This window comes from Oryctolagus cuniculus, chromosome 19, assembly GCF_051225735.1.
Source record: "Oryctolagus cuniculus isolate XC-2025 breed Fujian yellow rabbit chromosome 19, ASM5122573v1, whole genome shotgun sequence".
NCBI classification, from domain to species: Eukaryota; Metazoa; Chordata; class Mammalia; order Lagomorpha; family Leporidae; genus Oryctolagus; species Oryctolagus cuniculus.
This window is the reverse complement of record NC_142885.1, coordinates 56606245-56627472: the sequence shown is the minus strand read 5'-3', so window position 1 is coordinate 56627472 and position 21228 is coordinate 56606245. Positions and strand designations below refer to the sequence as shown.

At 45.4% G+C, this 21228-nt stretch overlaps 1 protein-coding gene across 8 annotated transcripts; it reads left to right on the top strand.

Moving 5' to 3' along the window:
• The first annotated feature begins 489 nt into the window (after positions 1–489).
• On the top strand, positions 490–21228 carry CEP20 (centrosomal protein 20). Of its 8 annotated transcripts, none has more exons than XR_016226171.1 (5): positions 490–540; positions 2797–2994; positions 6512–6636; positions 6800–6884; positions 13777–13878. XR_016226171.1 is itself a non-coding variant. In XM_008257792.5 (5 exons), the coding sequence occupies exons 1-5, from the start codon at positions 513–515 to the stop codon at positions 19620–19622; spliced, it is 456 nt and encodes a 151-aa protein (XP_008256014.1). In that variant the 5' UTR covers positions 490–512; the 3' UTR covers positions 19623–21228. The 8 variants fall into 8 exon arrangements, 5 of the variants coding, with proteins under 5 accessions (XP_008256014.1, XP_002711787.1, XP_089177752.1 ...); XM_008257792.5 differs by lacking the exon at positions 6512–6636 and adding an exon at positions 19611–21228 and having other exon boundaries at positions 13777–13909; XM_002711741.6 differs by lacking the exon at positions 6512–6636 and adding an exon at positions 19611–21228 and having other exon boundaries at positions 13777–13913.

The window sequence follows — 21228 nt, the reverse complement described above, 5'->3', positions numbered from 1 at the left end:
GAAATGGGATTTCCGGACCAGCAACCTGAGCAGCACCTGGGAACTCGACAGAAATGCGCGTTCTCAGGTCTCATCCCACACGGAATCAAACTTCAGGGCTTGTTTGTCAAAGTCTTCCTGCTCAAGTTTGCCAACCACAGGCTTGATACGTGGCGAAATCGTCGGTGGGAACCTGAGGCCGCAGAGCTCAACAGAGGGCCAGCGGTGAAAGGACCAGCCAGCTACCGGTTAAGCCGTAAGAAACTAGCAGCACCCACAGGTAACGTCTAGGAATTGCGTCTCTCCTGTTCCTGCTCCTGCTCCCGCCCCCCTCTGTACGGCCCGCCTAGAACACCAGCTGATTGGTGGAGTCTCTCGTGAGCGTTGGCCTTTCGCCCAACCACGGAGAGAGCTGAATCTGAGTGGGGCGGGTCTGGATGTAGACAGAGCCTATTGGGTACAGGCCACGCCGCAGAGGGGGGCGGGGATACGCGTGCGCCCTGTCAAGGCGCGCTTCCGGCGGCCGTTGAAAAATGGCGACTGTCGCCGAGCTCAAGGCCGGTGAGTGCGAGCGGGGAGGTGACCGGGTGGGAATCTACGGGCTTGCCGCTCATGAAAAGGATGGGAAGGAAGGCCTCGTTTCTGGAGGGCTCGTTCTGCGCGGTCTCGGGGCCTGCTTGGAGCGTCTGGCTGATGCGGCGGCTCGGGGCCGGAAGTGGTTGCCCAGGGTTGGTTTCCAGACCCGCTCTAAGCTAGTTGGAGCAGGAGTCCGGAATCTGCAGGTAGCCGGGCGGTCTCCAGGCCTGCGTCTTTCCAGACCCCACCGTGGGCTGGCGGAGGGGAGGAGGAGGGGACCGAGGACCCGGGCGGGCCTCGCACTCGGAGCTGACGACCATGGTCAGTGCCCGCCACGGTTCCGTGGTCATCTTCGTTGCGTCCTCACGACGGCCTCTCAGGTGGGGTGTTGTCGTCAGCGATTGCGCCACTAGCTCGGGAGTTACCTGATGGGTTCCTTGTGGCTACTCTGTGCCCGTTTCATGGACTGGGAAACGGAGGCGCTGAGAGGTGAACTCACGGGCCCAGACTAATTTAGAGGCAGGGGTGGGGGGTTGGGGGGGCGCACAGGTATGTTGGGTCTGAGCCCCAGGTCCCAGTCGCGGGGCTGTACTGCTGCGTTAGGATTAGAGCCATTCCAGGTGTCCGAAAACCCGAGGGCTAAAGCAGTTACTCTCAGGGACTTGGAGGGGAGGCGGCGGGACCTCTGGGAGAGAATCTGGTTCATTTCCCACGGGTGGAAATGTGTGTTTGGGACGCCGTGCTGGTGAGCGGACCTCTGAGAGTGCCTCTCGAGGCGGTGTTTATGGTATGGTGATTTTTTTTTTTTGGGAAGATGTATTTATTTATTTATTTGAAAGAGTTACAGAGAGAAGTAGAGCCAGAGAAAGAGAGAGGTCTTCCATTCCGCTGGTTCACTCCCCAAATGACCGCAACGGCCAGAGCTGAGCTGATCGGAAGCCAGAAGCCAGGAGCTTCTTCTGGGTCTCCCACGTAGGTGCAGGGGCCCAAGGAGTTGGGTCAGCTTCCACTGCTTTCCTAGGCCATAGCAGAGAGCTGGATGGGAAGTGGAGCAGCCAGGACTCGAACCGGCACTCACGTGGAATACTGGCACTGCAGGCGGCGGCGTTACCCACTGCGCCACAGCGCTGGCCCCAGGGCTACTTCTGTATATATAATTATTTTTTTTCCTGCATTTCCCAGTTCTGAATGTACTTTATGTCCAAGAGAAACCCAGTGAAGGCTTGTTTGCCAACCAGTCATCGTATGTTTTGTGGACTTTTATGTTTTTTAAGCACTCTCACATCTTACTTCACTTTTCTGTTTATTGTGGCATGCTTACTTGGTGCCTTTGATGCAGTAGTAAGCTGCATTTGACTGCTGGAATACAACATTGGATTGTAAAGCTCCTAGATAACATTTCTCGAGCTCTTAATGTATTCTCAGCCCTCTGGATGAGATGCGTGGGTTTGTGGAATTGTCATTTAGCCATCAGGGCTGCTTGATAAAAGAAGGTTCCAGAGGGGTGGTGCCGGGTCAGCCTTTGATTACCTATACTGAGTTCTTGAGATCAATCCCGTTTCCGTGAACTGACACTTGTTACGGTGACCTTGGTCCATCAAGTTGGGTTACATTTACCATCCACTCCCCTCACTCCTTAAGATGTCATACAGGCACATAGCAGATTACTGTCTAGACTTAAACTTTCAAAATCCTACTATTTTAAGCAGTTAACCCAGGATTGACTTTTTTTTTAAATACTTGTTTATTCAGAATGGGTTCTAGATATCAGTGGTTTTTATACCAGGAAGGTGACATATCCCTCTCTTGTATGGAGTGTACTGTTTTCCTTAATCATCTTTCTGGATCAGAGGTTGTTAATGACACACAGAACCTGTCTGTGGTGACAGACACTCCTGAAGATGGATGAGAGACTGGCGTTTAAAGTCAGGTCCCGGCGAGTTAACTGTATCTCCATCCTCTCCTCTTTCTCCTCGCTAAATAATAGATTTTATACTGTAGTCCCACACAGTGAAGATGCTGTAAGGATGAACTTGAATTTCCTCCAGTGTTAAAAGTAAATCACTGAAACTTGTGACCTTTATTTTTGATTACAAACGTGCTCTATGGTACTTAATGCCACTGTTCAGTCAGTCACGAAGTGTAGGTTTGTGCCCCTCACCTCTTAAACATCTTCAAGGTATGCCTAACAGTGACAAAATTTGTTCTGTAACCGGATCCTTGCTATTTTATATTTGACAGTGTTAAGGGACACTTTGGAAAAAAGGGGAGTATTGGGACATTTAAAAGCCAGAATCCGAGCTGAGGTGTTCAACGCCCTGGATGATGACAGTGAGCCCCGGCCGGTGTTGTCCCATGAAAACCTTCTCATTAATGAGTTAATTCGGGAGTATCTGGAATTCAACAAATACAAGTACACAGCGTCTGTCCTCATGGCAGGTGAGTGCTCATCGTTCATTCCTGGGACTTCGTCTGCTTGTTCCCCTGCCCAGTCCTCGGGGAGTGTGTACCCTGGAAATGTCATTCCATTACCAAACCTTTCTATGCTCCACCCAGAGCATAGAAATTATGACTCTTGGGAGTTCTCATGAGGCTGCACTGTGCAGGAAGTAGATACTTAAACAGGCACCCAAACCAGGTGTATGCTTTGAAAAAGTCGTCTTTATTTCCTGTTGACATCTTACCCTGTTTGCTGATGCATATGCTTTTAAAGCATGTAAAGATTACACGTATCTTTGTTAAAAAGTATTTAAAATGTTGGAGCTAAGAACATCAAATTATTGCTGTGTGTTGGTTAAGGATATATACCTTAGGATATATATACCAGTGAAAACTGGTGTTTAAAAAACATGAGGTGGGAAATTGCAAATGCACACCCTAGTGATGGGAGGGAGAGCAATGGTATTGGGAGAAGGGGGTGAGTAGTTCAAGAGACATTCATCTGTTAAATTTTTATTTCTTAAGAAAATATTAAAAAACACACTCTGTAGTCTAACAGTTATTACCTGGGGTCGTGAGAGTGTTTTCCACATCTTCTGCTGACTTTGTGGATGTCTTCTCCCAGGAGAGTGAGCAGAGTCTACACCTGGTAGTCGAGCCTGTGGGCCCCGCCCGGCTGGGGGGAGGACTGCAGTCAGGGGTGGTCAGGAGCACCTGTGTGTGCATCATTTGACTTCCTTGTGTCAAGTTTTATCTGTGCTTTAAGATGGTTTCATGCCTCTGAGATGTGCCTCACTGAAGAAAAGAAACCACAAACTAGGTTTTAGAAGGGAGTGAGTTCTTTATTTGTGAAGCTAGAATTTTCCATTGCAGATCCTACACTTGATATTAAGTGTACCTCTTAACTTTTTGTGTAAAGACCGATGTTTGTATTGGTTTAAATACTTTTTAAGAAAGATTTACTGGGGCTGGCGTTGTGGTGTAGCAGTGCTGCCAGTTCCAGTCCCAGCTGCTCTACTTCCCATCTAGCTCCTTGCAAAAGCACCTGGGAAAGCAGTGGAGGATGCCCAAGTGCTTAGGCCCCTGCACCCACGTGGGAGGCCCGGAAGAAGCTGCTGGCCATTGTGGTCATCTGGGGAGTGAAACAGTGGATGAAAGCTCTCTCTCTGTCTTTCTCGCTCTCTCTCTCTCTCTCTGTAACTCTGCCTTTCAAATAAATTAATTTTTTAAATGAAAGATTATTTATTTATTTAATTGAAAGGCAGAATGACAGCAAGAGAGAGCTTTGATGTCAGTATCTGCTTTCCTCAGTTTGTTGTAGATGGCTACATAATGCTATTAACACGAAGAAAAGAAAACCATCATGACAATTTCAGTGTCTTGGACTTGGGCTTCCTAGGATAAAATGTAGTGATAATGGTTTCATATTAAATGTTTTGGCTTTTTGTTTAAAAAAAAAAACTGAGGTACAATTTAGATGTAATGTGATTTCCCTTTTTCAGTATACAGTTGTATAGATTTTGTCAAACCCATTCACTTGTGTATCCACTACCACAGTCACAGTGCAGATACAGGACATTTCCGTCACCTCCAGAGACTCTTCGTGCCCCTTTGTAGTCAACTTGTTCATGTACTCCAGCCCCTGGCAGCAGCTGAGGTGCTGCTGTCTGTGCCTGTAACTTGCCCTTCCCAGAGTGTCCTGGAAGGAGTCATATAGGATGTAACCCTTGAGCCTGCCTCCTGTCCCTTAGCCGAATCCATTGGCCGTTGAGTGCTGGTGGTTGGTTTCTGGGAACAGCACTTCATGATATGACTGTGAACATTTGTTATCACTTGATAGGCATGTGGGTTGTTGCTAGTTTTTGGCAGTTATGAAGCAAGCCTTTGTGTGAATGTAAGTTTCTCCTGAACAGTTGTGAATACGGTTGCCAGGCTCTGGGGTCGGTGTATGCTTACCTTTATAGGAAAATTGCTCAGGGTCCGGCGCTGTGGCATAGTGGATAAAGCTGCCGCCTGCAGTGCCAGCATCCCATGTGGGTGCCAGTTCGAGTTCCGGCTGTTCCACTTCCAATCCAGCTCTCTGCTATGGCCTGGGAAAGCAGTAGAAGATGACCCGAGTCCTTGGGCCCCTGCACCCACATGGGAGACCTAGAGGAAACTCCTGGCTCCTGGCTTCAGATTGGTGCAGCTCTGGCCATTGCGGCCAATTGGGGAGTGAACCAGCGGATGGAAACCTTTCTCTCTCTCTGTCTCTCTCTCTCTCTGCCTTTCCTTCTCTCTCTGTGTAACTCTGACTTTCAAATAAATAAATACATTTTTTAAAAAAAGGAAAATTGCTCAGTAGTCCCCAAATGGCTGTACCATTTTGCTTTTCCACCAACAAAGTGTGAGAGCTTTGGCTGCCCCATGTCCTTGCCAGCCCTTCCCGTTAAATGCAACTTTTAGAATTACTGCCATCAGTGGATTCTTTAAAAAAAAAGTAAGTTATTGATATTGTCCTCTGTTAAATTCACGGGCTTCTTAGAAAATAGGCTGAACTCTAGAATTGTAGCTTAGATATAGAAACAGTATTGGGGGGGGGTAGGTCACAATTTAAGGCCCACAGATAACTTCCACCTTAAAAATTTATCTATTTGAGAGGTAGAGAGATAGAGGGAGAAACAGAAGAGCTCTCATCTGCTGGTTCACTCCCCAAATGCCCACTTAGAGCCTCTGGGTAGCGCTGAAGCCAGGAACCTGCAGCTCAATCCATGTCTCATGTGGGTGGAAGGAACCCAGTTACTTGAACCATCACCACTGCCTCCCAGGTCTGCATTTAGTAGGAAGCCAGAATTGGGAGCAAATCCGGTTTTCAAACACAGGCTGATGTGGGGTGTTAGTCTTAACTTCTAGGCGAAACACACCCACCTCATGAAGAGTAATTTTCCAAACAAAAGTTGGGGGCTTTAAAAAGTGACTTTGTTAAACTATTAAATTACACAAATTTGACAAAATAGATTTTTTTTTTGACAGGCAGAGTGGACAGTGAGAGAGACAGAGAGAAAGGTCTTCCTTTTCCGTTGGTTCACCCCTCCAATGGCCACTGCAGCCAGCACACCACACTGATCTGAAGCCAGGAGCCAGGTGCTTCTCCTGGTCTCCCATGGGGTGTAGGGCCCAAGCACTTGGGCCATCCTCCACTGCACTCCCTGGCCACAGCAGAGAGCTGGACTGGAAGAGGAGCAATCGGGACAGAATGCGGCGCCCCGACTGGGACTAGAACCTGGTGTGCCGGCGCCACAGGCGGAGGATTAGCTTATTGAGCTATGGCGCTGGCCAACAAAATAGATCTTTTAAAAAGATTTATTTATTTGAAAGGCAGAGAGGCAGAGAGAGAGAGAGAGAGAGAGAGCTTGCATCCACTGGTTCACTCCCCAAATGGCCGCAACAGCCAGGGCTGGGCCAGGCAGGAGCTGGGAGCTTCTTCTGGGTCTCCCACATGGCTGCACACTTGGGCTATCCTCTTCTGCTTTTCCAGGTGCATTAGCGGGAAGCTAGATTGCAAGTGGAGCAGCTAGGACTCAAACCGGTGCCCTTATGGGATGCCAGAGCTGCAGGTGGTGGCTTTTCCCACTATGCTCAGCACCAGCTCCCAAAAAGCAGGTATTTTAGAAGTCACAGAGTCACATGCACTTGGATCTGTCTTGGTATGTACTGTCATCCCAAGTCTGATAAATGTGTATACCTGGTAAGTGTGATTCTTATCAAAATCATATCAACTTTTTAGAATTATAGACTCAGTGTTTTCATGACTTTCTCCCCCCAGAATCTGGCCAACCTGTAGTTCCATTGGACAGACAATTTCTCATTCGTGAACTAAACGCATTTGAAGAATCCAAGGATAACACAGTGTAAGAATTTTTTAAAGTAGGTTCTCAGATATTATTTTACTGGAGTCATAACTGCATGGAGGTGGTTCTGTTTCACTTTGGCAGGTATTTATTGAGATCTAGTGTGTGTCAAGCAGGTGCTAATCCCAGACGTGCAGCAGTGAGCAAGTCGGTCGCCAGCTCTGCTCACTGGAGTGGAAATTCCGGGGGCTTCAGGGAGTTAGACTCTCCTTCTTTCTCAGGTTTACTCTTCTTGGCTTTTGGATCTTTTTTTTTTCTTTTGAAGCTTTGCTCTGTTGATTGTTTTCTTCTTCATATTTAACTCTTCCTGCTCCTGCTTCCTCCATTTGAAGTTGGGAATGTATTCAGATTTCCCCTCTACTAAAAAACAAAAACAAAAAAAATTGTCTGTGAATTCCCAACGCCTAGTCCCTGCTCCATAGCCTTTTCACCACCATGCTTACTGAACCAACCCTCTGCTTTCAGTTTTTGTTTCCTTTCTGCTTGTTGTTAAATTTTTATGTATTTTCATTTTATTTGAAAGACATCTTCCATCTGCTTGTTTACTCCCCAGATGCCTGCAACAGGCAGAAGTTGGGCCAGGCCAAAGCTGGGAGCCCAGGACTCTGTCCGGGTCTTCCATGTGGGTAGCGGGGACCCAAGTACTTGAGCATCGTGTGCTGCCTCCCAGGACATGAATTAGCAGGAAGCTGGATTGGAAGCAGAGGAGCTGGGACTTGAACCAGGCATCTCCAGTGTGGAATGCAGGTGTCCCAGTTCCCTGTGCTAATCACTGACCCCAATGCTTTCTGTTTCTGTTACCTTCTGTGTTAAGCTTTGTGTGTGTTAATTCATGCCTCACTGTTTATACTGAATTATGTTTTGGAAAAGGAGAATGACCACTTTCTAGTAGTTTCTTAGTTCTTTGTGTAGATCAGTGTTTCCAAAGCTTTTTCTGGAGGATCCCTAAATTTCAAAAACAACTGTAGTACAGAATTCAAAGCAGCCTTCCCCCAATGAGAAATGTCTCTGAAGGCTGTGTTTTCTCTTCCTAAAAGTTCGTGGAATTTTTCATTCTACTTCATAATATACTGTGTTTAGCACAATCATGTTTCAGATTATATGCCAGTGAAGTTTAAGTCTCCCATAAGTCTTAGTGTAAAATTAATGTTCCAGGATCATTTGTTAAGTTTATCCTGTACTGTGTGCCAAGCTCTTTGCACCAATGCGGGTGCATACACTTGGTTCTAACTTGAGATGCTCAATTTTACTAGAGTGTCTGCAGCGTTTTATATATTGACTACTCTTCAAACTTTTTTTTTTTTTTCAAGATTTACTTATTTATTAAAAGGCAGAGTGTGAGAGGGGGAGAGGTAGAAAGAGCGAGATCTTCTATCTGCTGATTCATTCCCCAAATTCTGCAATAGCCAGGGTTAGAACAGGCCAGACGGGGCTGGCGCTGTTGTGTAGCAGGTAAAGCTGCCGCCTGCAGTGCGGACATCTCATATCAGCGCCGCTTTGAGTCCCAGCTGCTCCACTTCTGATCCAGCTCTCTGCTATGGTCTGGGAAAGCAGTAGAAGATGGCCAAAGTCCTTGGGCCCCTACACCCACGTGGGAGACCTGGAAGAAGCTCTGGCTCCTGATCGGCGCAGCTCTGGCCATTGCGGCCATCTGGGGAGTGAACCAGCAGATGGGAGACTTCTCTTTCTCTCTTTCTCTGCCTCTGCCTCTCTTTAACTCTGTCTTTTAAATAAGTAAATAAATAGGTAGGTAGGTAGGTAGATAGATAACTCTTTAAAAAAAAAAAAGAACAGGCAAGAGCCAGGTGCCAGGAACTTCATCCAGGCCTCCCACATGGGTAACAGAAACCCAAGTACTGGCCATCATTCCTTGCCTCCCAAGTGCTTTAGCAGAAAGCTGAATCAGAAGCACGGAGTAGCCAGGACCCTAACTGAATATTCCCGTGTGGGATGTGTGCATTCCCTGTGGTGGCTTAACCTGTGGTGCCGCGCCTGCTCCTTAAAAGCCTTTGTGTTCCTTGTTTCCTGGGACCCTTTGCTGTCTTGGCTTTCCCTTCCTTAGCAGTGCTCGAAGTTTCTTCATTGTCTCCCTCTGAGTTCCTTTATTTTTTTAAAGTCCTCTTCTTGCTTTTATTTATTAAGATTTACTTACTTATTTGAAAGGCAGAGTGAAAGATTGAGGGAAAGACAGAGTTTTTCCTTCCATCTCCTCAAATGGATGCAATAGCTGGGACTGGGCCAGGCCAAAGCCAGGAGGCTGCAACTCCATCTGGGTCTCCCACATGAGTGGCAGGAACTCATGTATTTTTGCAATCATACCTGCTTCCCAGGCACATTAGCAGGGAGCTGAATCAGAAGTGGAGCAGCCAGGACTCAACCTGCATATGGGACGTGGGCATCACAAGGCTCGGCCCAACCTGTTGCGCCACAGCACCTGTCCCCAGACTAGTTTCTTCATTGCCGCTCACTTTGCTTTCCAGCTCGTGTTTCATACTGCCAGCTGTCTAGAAGGCAGCTATTGCTGGCCTAAATCATTTAGTAACTGCACTGTGTGTAGATGAAATCCATATCCTCAGCACAGCAGTTTGGGTCCCTGTTTGCCCTGTTTCTAGGTGCATTTCCTCACACCTGATGAATCATGGTGTCCTGCAGACACCTCCAACTTGATGCTTTTTTGCCTTTGTACAAACCGTTTCCTCAGCCTAGAAGCCCTGGATCACCTCTTCTCCCTCTAAATTCTCATTGAGCATCTTCTATCTTTATTGGCTCTGTGCAGATTTTAACTCTTTGTGTCTTTTTTAAAATTAATTTATTTATTTGAAAGTCAGAGTTACACAGAGAGAGGAGAGGCAGAGAGAGAGAGAGAGAGAGGTCTTCCATCTTATGGTTCACTCCCCAATTGGCCATGACAACCGGAGCTGTGCTGATCCGAAGCCAGGAGCCAGGAGCTTCTTCTGGGTCTCCCATGCGGGTGCAGGGGCCCAAGGACTTGGACCATCCTCCACTGCTTTCCCAGGCCACAGCAGGGAGCTGGATCAGAAGAGAAGCAGCCGGGACTCTAACCAGTGCCCATATGGGATGCTGGCACTTCAGGTGGTGGCTTTACCCGCTGAGCCACAGCGCCGACTCCTCTCTGTGTCATTTTTGCTTCTTTCTCCCTTGCAAGTTTTTGGATGATTTAATTTGTACTTTTATTACATGTGTATTTCATTTATTCTTACAGGTTTTTTTTTTTTTTTTAATATTTATTTATTTTAAAGGCAGAGTTACAGAGAGAGAGAGAAAGAGAGATCTTTCAACTCTCCAGATAGCTGCAACAACCAGGGCTGGGCCGGGCTTAAGCAGGGAGACAGGAGCTTCCTCTGGCTCTCACACATGGATGCAGGGGCCCAAAGACTTAGGCCATCTTCTTAGATGGAATTCCGGGCTCCTGGTTGCAGTATGGCCTGGCCCTATGGTTGGAATCATTTGGGGGAATGAGCCAGCAGATGGAGGCTCTCGCTCTTGCTCTCTCTCTCTCTCTCTCTCTCATGCTCTGCCTTTCAAGTAAATAAAACTGTTAAAAAAATAGCATTTAGTTTTAGTATTTATTGAGCATATAGGCGCCATCTAGCTAAGTGCTCTCAAAAGGTTTTGTAAACCTGAGACATGGGTGAGTGTAACAAGCTGACTGCTTGTCCACATGCCTTGTGATTAAGCACTGACTTGAAAGACCATGGACAAGAGAAAGCAGTAGCAGGAATGGTTAGGATAAAGCTCGTTTGAGTAGGGTAGTTAGAATTTGTTTTACTTGTAGTGAAAATGACAATTACACATTGTAAAAAGTGGAGATAGCATGGAAGAGTATTCATTGGAGAGAAAAACTTACTGTTTCCCACCCTGCCCACTGAGATGCAGTCTTACTACCCACAGATGGCCACTGGTGGGCTGGGTGTGGCTGAACAGTTAAGTCACCGCTTGGGATGACCGTATCCCGTGTTGGAGTGCAGGTTTGAGTCCCAGCTATTCGGTTGCCATTCTAGCTTCCTGCCAGTGCACTTCGGAAGCCCAAGCGCTTGGATTGCTGCCACCCATGTGGGAGACCCAGGTGGAATCTGGCCAGGCTTAGCCCTAGTATTGCAGGCATTTGGGAAGTGAACAAGCAGATGGGAGATCTGTTTCTCTCTGTCACTCTGCCTTTCAAATAAACAAGTTTTAAAGGAGCAAAAGATAACCACTGGCAACTGTCTCTTGCATTTATTCAAACATAACACTATCTGTTTAAACCTCTGTATATATTTTCTTCTACATGTAGAAGGAATTGTACTCCTGTAACTTGTTTTTCATAGCAGCTTACACCCATCTTCATTTTTCTTGTTTTTAAAGTTATGAGTTACTTCAGGCACACAGAGAAAAAGAGTGACCTAATGGACATCTGTGTTCCTGCCGTTCAGATTTGGAATGTTATTTTCTGTCTCAGAGTTGTTTAACTACATAAAATGTTAGGGGTATCTTTGAAGACCACCTGTCCTGTCCCCATCCTTCTCTGTCACGACCATGTTTTCCTTTGTGTTTTAAACACAAAGTAGTGCTCCCTGTATCATAACTGATTTATACAATCTCTTATCGATGGACATTTAGTTTGTTTTTAGTGTCCTGCTATTGTCGGAGACATTGGTCATTTAAAATATCTGCTGACGTGCTATGTGCCCGGCACTGATGTTGGCCTGGGGATGCAGCAGTGCACATTACTGACTACAGAGTTTGCAATGCTTGTCCTGTGTTCTCACCGCACAAGGCTTTCTGCTGGGAAAGGCGCTGCACACGTCCCCTTAGAGATCCATCTTGCATGCTAATACAGTAATTGCTCCAAGAAATCCTGCAGTAAAGAGAATCCTGCTTATCTAACTCAGGCTCTCCAAACTCACTTGACTAAGGAATCTTTTTTTCTTTCTTGGCATAGTTTTTCACATTCTGTGGAGCTAGTGTTCATGGATGCAAGTAGTTACTACACTTGATCGTAGCCAAAGGCCCAGAAGTGGTGATGCAAGTAACTACATTTGAATGAGTGTTAGACAAAAGAGTGGGTAACACTTTAAAAAATATACATGTTGACAATTTTTAAAAAGTCTGAAAATGATAGTTGTTCTCACACAGGAAAAAATAATTTGGAAGAGTCTTAAGGGTGGCTTAACATGAGTTGGACGGGGACAGAATTGTGGCTGCAGCAGGATAAACCACCTCCTGTGATGCCTACATCCCGTATGAGCACCAGTTCAAGTGCAGGCTGCTCCACTTCTGATGCAGCTCCCTGCAGTGGTGACTGGGAAGGCAGCAGAGGACGGCCGAGCACCTGCTCCCTGGCTCCCTGCTCTGATGGATGGTCCAGCTCCCTGCGGTGGTGACTGGGAAGGCAGCAGAGGACGGCCCGAGCACCTGCTCCCTGGCTCCCTGCTGTGGTGGATGTGTTTGCAGAGGGCTCATTGCCAGGGCTGTTGGCAGGAAACCTCGATTCCTTGCCCCTGGTTCCTCTCTGTGGGCTTGCTGGAGCATCTCACACATCTGACTTTCCCCATGGGCAGGAGGCCATTTGGACCTAATCTCTGTAGTTACCACTTGTTTTCTTGTTTATAAACTGGAGTTGATGAGCTAATGATTATGACATCACAAAATGAGCATAAAATGAAGAGAGATAACAGTGTTTTGTAAACTTTGAGATAGCTTTAAAATATTGTCCAGCTCCCGTGTAGCTTGCATTTATATGCCATTAATATGTGCCTGGCGCAGTTCTAAACACTGGCATTGAGGAACTCATTTAGTGCATACTAAGCCTGTGAGGTAGGGCCCATGCTTCTCATGCAGAGAGGAAGGAGTATGAGGCTGGCTAGGTTAAGAATCTTGCGTAAGGGACAAACCCAGCAGCTTGGTGCTCAGGACATAAGACCTTCTTTGGATGAGGATCTATTCATTTAACAGACATTTATTCAGTGCCTGTTGTGTGTCACTGTCAGGTACTGGGTTATACTGAACTTTGGGATTTAAATGCTAAATACTGTGGCTTGATTAAAATTGTGTTTTCCTTTAGAAGAGATTTAACTTGTTAATATGTTTTCTCTGGGTTTAAAATTGTCATTCAAGTGGCTAGCACTGTGGCACAATGGGCTAAGCCTCCACCTGCGGAGTTGGCATCCCATATGGGTGCTGATTCGAGTCCTGGCTCCTCCTCTTCCGTTCCAGCTCTCTGCAATGGCCTAGGAGAGCAGTGGAAGATGGCCATGTGGGAGACCTGGAAGAAGCTCCTGGCTCCTGGCTTTGGATCGGCCCAGCTCCGGCCATTGCGGCCATTTGGAGAGTGAACCAGTGGATGGAAGACCTTTCTGTCTCTCCTTCTCTTTGTCTATAACTCTACCTCATAGATAAATAAAATCTTTGAATTGCCATTCGAGTTACATGGTACTCTTAAAAGAGTATGAACAGGTGCAATTTCAATAATAATGCAACTCAAAAGTTTTGTTTAAATTTATTTGGAAGTCAGGACAGACACCTCCCATCCACTGATTCATTCCCCAAATGCCCACAAATAGCCAGGGTTGGGTCAGGCTAAAGCTAGTAGGGTCTCTCAGATGGGTAGGAAGGACCCAACTACTTGAGACATTACCTGCTGCCTCCAAGGGTACTCATTAGCAAGAAGCTGGATCAGAAGTGGAGCCAGGACGCGAATTAGGAACTCCAATATGGATGCAGGTGTCTAAGCAGGATCTTAACGACTGTGCCAAATGCTTGCCCCCATTCAAGTTTTTAAATCTAGTTAAAAGCTTGTCCATTGGGGTTAGAAGGTTACCTTTTAAAGAAAAAGTGTGTTAAATTTCTATTATGTATGCAGATTTAATCTAATGTGTCTTTCCTGCTACAGACCTCTTTTATATGGAATTTTAGCCCATTTCTTGCATGGAGCTAAGGATGGCATCCAAAATGCATTTCTGAAAGAGTCTTCGCTTCAGCCTCCAAACCCAAATATTGGCAGACAGCCAAGTGGAAGGAAGCCAGTAGGTATGCGTTTTCTAGCAAGTGTATTTTCTTCCCATATATTTTTTCCTTTGGTGGAGTTTTTCCTGATCTGTTGAATCATAGTTTATTTCTGCTTGTATCTAAACTTGTATTATTTAACTTCCAAAAAACAAAATGCCTCATGGAAAGGAAATCTCGAGGGGAGAGGGAGATAGGAGTGCCTGGGTCAGATCCTTAGCTGTAATGTCTATACAAGAATGTTGTAAAGCCTGATGTCCACGTACACTTAGAATCTTTGGAGCAGCTTAGGTCCTTTTTTCTTTTCTTTTTTTTAACAGGCAGAGTGGACAGTGAGAGAGAGAGAGAGAGAGAGACAGAGAGAAAGGTCTCCCTTTGCCGTTGGTTCACCCTCCAATGGCTGCCGTGGCCGGCGCGCTGCACTGATCCGAAGGCAGGAGCCAGGTACTTCTCCTGGTCTCCCATGGGGTGCAGGGCCCAAGCACTTGGGCCATCCTCCACTGCACTCCCGGGCCACAGCAGAGAGCTGGCCTGAAAGAGGGGCAACCGGGACTAGAACCTGGTGTGCCAGTGCCGCAAGGTGGAGGATTAGCTTATTGAGCCCCGGCGCCGGCCAAGCTTAGGTTCTTAATGTACTGAATAGAAAGCTTGTTATCAAGTGATTATTTTTTCCTCTTCAAGACTGAAAAATAAAAGTTAAGATTGCTGAATCCAGATAAAGAAGTTTCAGTGTATATGTCCATTACATTTTCAGAATACTTCTTAAAAATTAACTAGAAAGAGTAAGAAGAAGTAACAGAAGGAGAAAGGGGTCTTCCATCTGCTGGTTCACTCCCCAAGTAGCCACAGTAGCTGGGGCGGGGCCAGGCTGAAGCCAGAGCCAGGAACTCCATGCAGGTCTCCCACGTGGGTGGCAAGGGGTCCAAGCATGTAGGCCATCTTCTGCTGCTTTCCCAGGTGCATTAGCATAGAGCTGGATTGGAAGCAGAGCAGCTGTGCTCAAACTAGTCCTCTGACATGGGAGGCCAGTATTACCTATGGTGATTTAAACTCCCATGCCCCTCGCCATATTTTTCATGGTGGAATGATAATTATTTGTAAATAACAGAGTCTTAGGAGAATCGCCCATATTTCTTTTTGAATGCTCACTTTTCAGATGAGCTTTCAGTTCTGATTGCATCAGCAATAAGACCTCAGTTTGCTAATTTGACTTGAATGGGTTTTGTTTAGCTCAGAGTTTCCAGCTGGTAGGGCTGGATCTCTTTTTAAGCAGGACAGTGACTGGCGGAGCTCGGGCAGCTGAGAGACATCTTTATATGGAGAGCGGCAGAAGCAGCAGAGCACTTTGGGGGCCTGTTCTGTGGAAAGCTCGGAAATGAGGATCACCCCGGAGCTCAGGGGAGGCCGACAATGACTTTGCATGTTATTTTCTTGATCAGCAGAAATTTTCTTGGCACAATAGTAACTTCTTTGGACAAAGACTTGAGAAGAATTGTTAGCCAAAAATTGCATCATCTTTCAGTAACACACTTAAACAATTCCATTTGCTTTCTTAACTCCAGCCTACCATCTGAAGGTTACATAACTCTTATTTGACAGCACTAAAAAGGTTATGAAGCTGTTAAAATAATTATTCTTCAGATCACAGCCCTTATCAAAGCTCATCCAGCTGAAATTTAAAACATTGAAACTGAATTCACATCTACTTGAAAATAAGTCCAAAGATGAAAGCATTTCTCATCAAAATGTTCAAAGCACTGAAAAAAAATGAAGGGGGTTTATAAGGCATACTTACCTTTGAGATAATCCTTCGTAGTGCTGCTGGCTATTAATACTTCTAAGTAATTTTTTGTTAAATAAAAATTGAGGTTTATTTTTAATTTATTTATTTTAGAAGCAGTGTGACAGAGAGAGTGAGAAAGAGAGAGATCTGCCTTCTGCTGATTTACTTCTCAAATGCCTGTACCTGGAACTCCATCTTGGTCTCCCGACATGGGAGACAGGGACCTAAGTCCTTGAGCTGTCTTCCACTCTCATATTAGCAGGAAGCTGGGTCAGAAGCAGAATAGCTGGGACTTTCAGCAGGCACTCTGAGGTGGGCTGAGGGCGTTACAAGTGGCCGTTTAACCTACCGCACCATAGTGCCTGCCCCCAAAATTCAAGATTTCATAATAGAGAAAACCGTTACCAGTTCAACTGTTTTACACATTTGTCTCATGTACAAAAGTAACAGACTTCATTTTTTATGGGACTTTTCTAGAAAACCTAATATTGTGATGTCTTAGAAATTGTTAACTTTGTTCCGTCTGGCAAAGTTGCCTAAAATGAGGGTGAGATTTTCATCTGTTATCTAGACCTGTAAAGTGGAATTCACAGTGAGGTTCATCATCTTCTGAGGACTAACAAAACTGTGTGGACATCTCACCATCTTAAGAGTTAGGGGGCTGGTGGGGCCAGTGCATAGCGGGTAAAGCCTCCACCTGCAGTGCTGGCATCCCATATGGGCTCCGGTTCAAGTCCCAGCTGCTCCACTTCCGATCCAGCTCTCTACTATGGCCTGGAAAAGCAGCAGAAGATGGCCCAAGTGCTTGGGCCCTTTTGGGCTATTCTACTTCCTATTCACCTCTCTGCTCATGTGCTCCAGAGGAGGCAGCAGATGGTGGTCCAAATCCCTGCTATTCATGTGGGAGTCCCTAATGGAGTTCTTGGCTCCTGGCTTCAGCCTGGCTCAGCCCTAGCTGTTGTAGCCATTTGGGGATGGAAGATCTTTCACACTGTCTTTTAAATAAATAAATATTTAAAAGGGAGGGGCTTTGAAAATCTTTTATCTGTTCTGGTGCTAATATTGCCTTTTTCTAACAGCTTGTCTAAATTTTTTTTTTTTTTTTTTTTTTTTTTTTTTTTTTTTGACAGGCAGAGTGGACAGAGAGAGAGATAGAGAGAGAGAGAGAAAGGTCTTCCTTTGCCGTTGGTTCGCCCTCCAATGGCCGCCATGGCCGGTGCACTGTGGCCGGCGCACTGTGCTGATCCGAAGGCAGGAGCCAGGTGCTTCTCCTGGTCTCCCATGGGGTGCAGGGCCCAAGCACTTGGGCCATCCTCCATTGCACTCCCTGGCCATAGCAGAGAGCTGGCCTGGAAGAGGGGTAACCGGGACAGAATCCGGCACCCCAACCGGGACTAGAACCCGGTGTGCCGGCGCCGCAAGGTAGAGGATTAGCCTATTGAGCCGCGGCGCTGGCCTAAATTTGTATTTTTCTCCAGTTCTCAAAATGCCACAAGAAAGGTTTGTTTTGTCAGTTGTAGAATTGCTTAGGGGATTGGAGGCCCACATATTCTCAGAAATCTAGTTTTTACATGACATTGTCCTTGTTTTTTTTTTTTTTTTTTTTTTTAAGATTTTATTTATTCATTTGAGAGAGTTACAGAGAGAGGGAGGGAGGGACAGAAAGGTCTTCCATCTGCTGGTTCACTCTGCAACAGCAGGAGTTGGGTCTATCCAAAGCCAAGAGCCAGGAGCTTCCTCCGGGTCTCCCTTGCGGGTACAGGGGCCCAAGTAGTTGGGTCATCTTCTTCTGGTTTCCCAGGCCATAGCAGAGAGCTGGATCAGAAGAGGAACAGCCGGAACTTGAACTGGCGCCAGCGCCACAGGCGTAGGCTTAGCCTACTACGCCACAGCACCGGCCCCTACATTGTCATTGCTTTTAAATACTGAATCCCTTCAGTTTTTAATCTAGAGCGCTTCTGTCCTCTACCATTTCACCCCCATGACAAAAGTTGAGAGGAAACCACCGTCTTTGCTACTGCTAAAGTGCAGAGTGGCCACAGGGCCCTGGGTACTTCTGAGTGCTCTAAACAACTTTGTTGTTTAGTTTTGGCTTTTAAGAATGTGTTCTACAGTTTCTGGGGCCGGCACCATGGCTTACTTGGCTAATCCCCTGCGGCGCCGGCATCCCATATGGGTGCCGGGTTCTAGTCCTGGTTGCCCCTCTTCCAGTCTAGCTCTCTGCTGTGGCCCAGGAAGGCAGTGGAGGATGGCCCAAGTGCTTGGGCCCTGCACCCGCATGGGAGACCAGGAGGAAGTACCTGGCTTCTGGCTTCAGATCAGCGTAGCTCCAGCCGTGGCGGCCATTTGGGGAGTGAACCAACAGAAGGAAGACCTTTCTCTCTCTCTCTGTCTAGCTCTGTCAAAAAAAAAAAAAAAAGTGTTCTACAGTTTCTGATAGTTGACATTTTGGAGGGAGCATGTGAGTGCCGAGTTTTCTGCTTGTCTTAAGGGGGTGCTGCCAGGAGATGTTTTCATTTGAAGAGTGTTTTAAATTGAAGAGTTTTGGCATCCTTGAAAAGACTGACACCTTGTCCTTTCTTGCTAATTCCATTTCTTAAATAAAAGAGAGAGAATTCTGTAGCCCCTTATACATGGATTCTAATCTAATCACTGAAAAATAAGGCCAAGGGCTAGTTCAAGTGTTTGGTGCAGTGGTTAAGATGTTGCTAGAGGTGTGCACATCCCATATCTGAGTGTCTGGGTTCAAGTGTCTGCTCTGAGTCCTATTCAGTTCATGTACAGCCCGGGAGTCAACAGGTGATGGCTCAGGTACTTGGGTCCCTACTACTCATGTGGGAGACCTGGATGGAGTTCTAGGCTCCTGGCTTTTGCCTGGCCCGGCTCTGGCTATTGTAAGCATTTAGGGAATGAGCCAGGGGATATAAGGTTGATCTCTCTCTCTCTCTTTCAAATAAATTAAAATAAATTTAAAAAGAAAATCAAGGGGATGGGCATTTGGCCTAGCAGTTAGTATGCTTGCATCCCCCATTGCAGTACCTGGGTTTGTACCCAGTTCTTGCTCCTGACTCCAGCTTCTGCTAACGCAGACCCTGAGAGCTCTGTCAGCCAGACCAAGCGCCCAGCTTCTCACAATCCAGCCTTGGGACATTGCAGGCATTGGAGAAGTCAGTGAAAGATGAAATAAAGATCTCTCTCAAATAGATAAATTTTTAAAGAATCTTTCTAAAGTTCTGTCTTTTTTTCCAAATCAGAATTTCTACATATGAGAGATCTTTTTAAATAACTAGGGCCTTTATTACTAAGCATTTCTGATTACTTCAGTAGTACTACAAAATAGTGAATATTTTGTATATATTTTGTAAAGAATCCATGGAATATACCAGAGGTCTTCAGATAGTTCAGGAGTATTATCAAAAAACTATAGATGGGGGGAAGGGCCGGCGCTGTGGTGTAGCGGGTAAAACTGCTGCTTGTGGTGCCAGCATCCCACCTGGCTCCTGTTTGAGTTCTGGCCGCTCTACTTCTGATCCAGCTCCCTGCTAACAGGCCTGGGAAAACAGCAGAGGACAGCACAAATCCTTGGGCCCCTGCACCCACATGGGAATCCTGGAAGAAGCTCTTGGCTTGTGGCTTCAGATCAACCCAGCTCCAGCTGTTGTGACCATTAGGGGAGTGAACCAGTGGATGGAAGATCTCTCTCTCTGTCTTTCCCTCTCTCTCTCTCTTTCAAATAAAATATATAAAACTTAAAATCGCAAACTATAGATGGATTTCAAAATTGTTTCTGTACCAACATGTGCCTTATGCAAAAACTAGGCACAAATTTCAAAAATTTTTGTAACAAAATAAACTTACATAGTTCCATTTTTCCATGAACTTTCTGAAGCACCCTCATACTGCATCCTCACATAGGTGTGGATTTCTGTTCATTTCAGATGATTGCCTAAGAAAGGAGAGAGGGAAGAGTGCCGACGCTGAAGATCTTCGTGTCTCTCCAGCAGTGAAGAGATGACATGGCCTTCGGGGTATCTTTTGTCCTAAAATTATTCTAGTCAGTAACTTATTTATTATCCTGGTGTTGCCAGTGTTGTAGAAATTGAGTTTCTACAAAACACATTGCCCCTCACGTTTTCCTTCGTTGGTGAATAAAAGCTAATTCTGTCATCTAGCTTACTGGAGTCGACTTGAAAGAAAACATGTGGGTTTTAGGGAGTATTTTAAAGGCCTTCAGGTTGATGAGACATGAAAGGGCTTTTCGGTACCTTGTACATTCTTCCAAACACACACACAGGTCTGTGTTTCCATACAAGTAGGCTCTGCTGTTTGACGTGGCACATTAATTAAACTTCTGTCAGCTGCAAAATTTGTAAGAAAATTCATTCATGTTTTAAAAATTTTAAATGACTTAAAACCAGAAAAAGAAACCCTATAATTTCTATAGTTTGATTTTTTTAAAAGTAGCTATTTTCATATAACCATTTATAAATAGGCTTAAATGTCTGAATTACTATCTAAGGTTGAAATTTTCAACTAGAGAACAATGTACTTTTCTCCTTCCATTTGGCTTGCACTGGAAGGTTTAATTAAAAGGTAGAGGGATGAAATAATTTTTAATTTTGCTGTAAGTAAAACAAAGAGCTTATTTTATTATATAAAGACTGTGAAATATACTTGAAGAGGCAGGCTTTGGAAGAAGTAGCATAGTGACTTCTAAAAGGTGGGCCTGGTTCACCTCCGTGGGGCTGTCAGTTGTGCACATGGATGAGTCGGAAAAGGACCAGCCCATGCACACTGGGACCTGAAAGTCTTTTAAACATCAGTTTTGATTCTGAGGGTAGAAAAACAGTAGCTGTTAGGATGCATTCCCTAAAATGGTCCTTCGATGTGGTGTCTTCAGAATAGAACTTGGCCTGCGTACCTGTACACTGACACCAGTTAGCTTAAATGTTTTCCACTAAGTGTAGTGGGCAAAATTGGCGTTCTCTGTAGGATATTGATCCTGTGCTTTGAAAATTATTGAAACTTTTGATTTTGTATTTAGTGATGTAGCTTTCACTCACTAAAAGTTAACCAGGAATTTTTATCTAAATGCATAAACTGATTAATGCAACCCCTTTATTACCAAACTTCACAAGTCACAAGGTTTTGAGAGGCCCTGTTGTGGGGCTTAAAATCATATAAATATATCTAGATAGATGCCAAAGTATTGTAAGGCCAGTTTCCATTTTTAAGTCTGTAATATCTGATTACAGTGATGAATTCCATTGTGTTTTATGTGGGAATATAAATATCTGAATGCTTCCAGAGAACTTGGTTTACATCCAAGGATATTGGCAGTGGACACTAAGTTTACCTCAGGAATTACAATCATGTGGGATGAGATTCAGAAAAAATGCTGGAGTTTATCATTTTGGATGCTGACATAAAGTCATCAAATGGAAGTGAAGTGGATTGTCACATAGTGCTTTTGTGTGCATTATTCTGTAATTTGTACCTAGACAATTTTTATACTTTTAATGTACCATTTAATAATAATAAAAAAGAATCCACTCA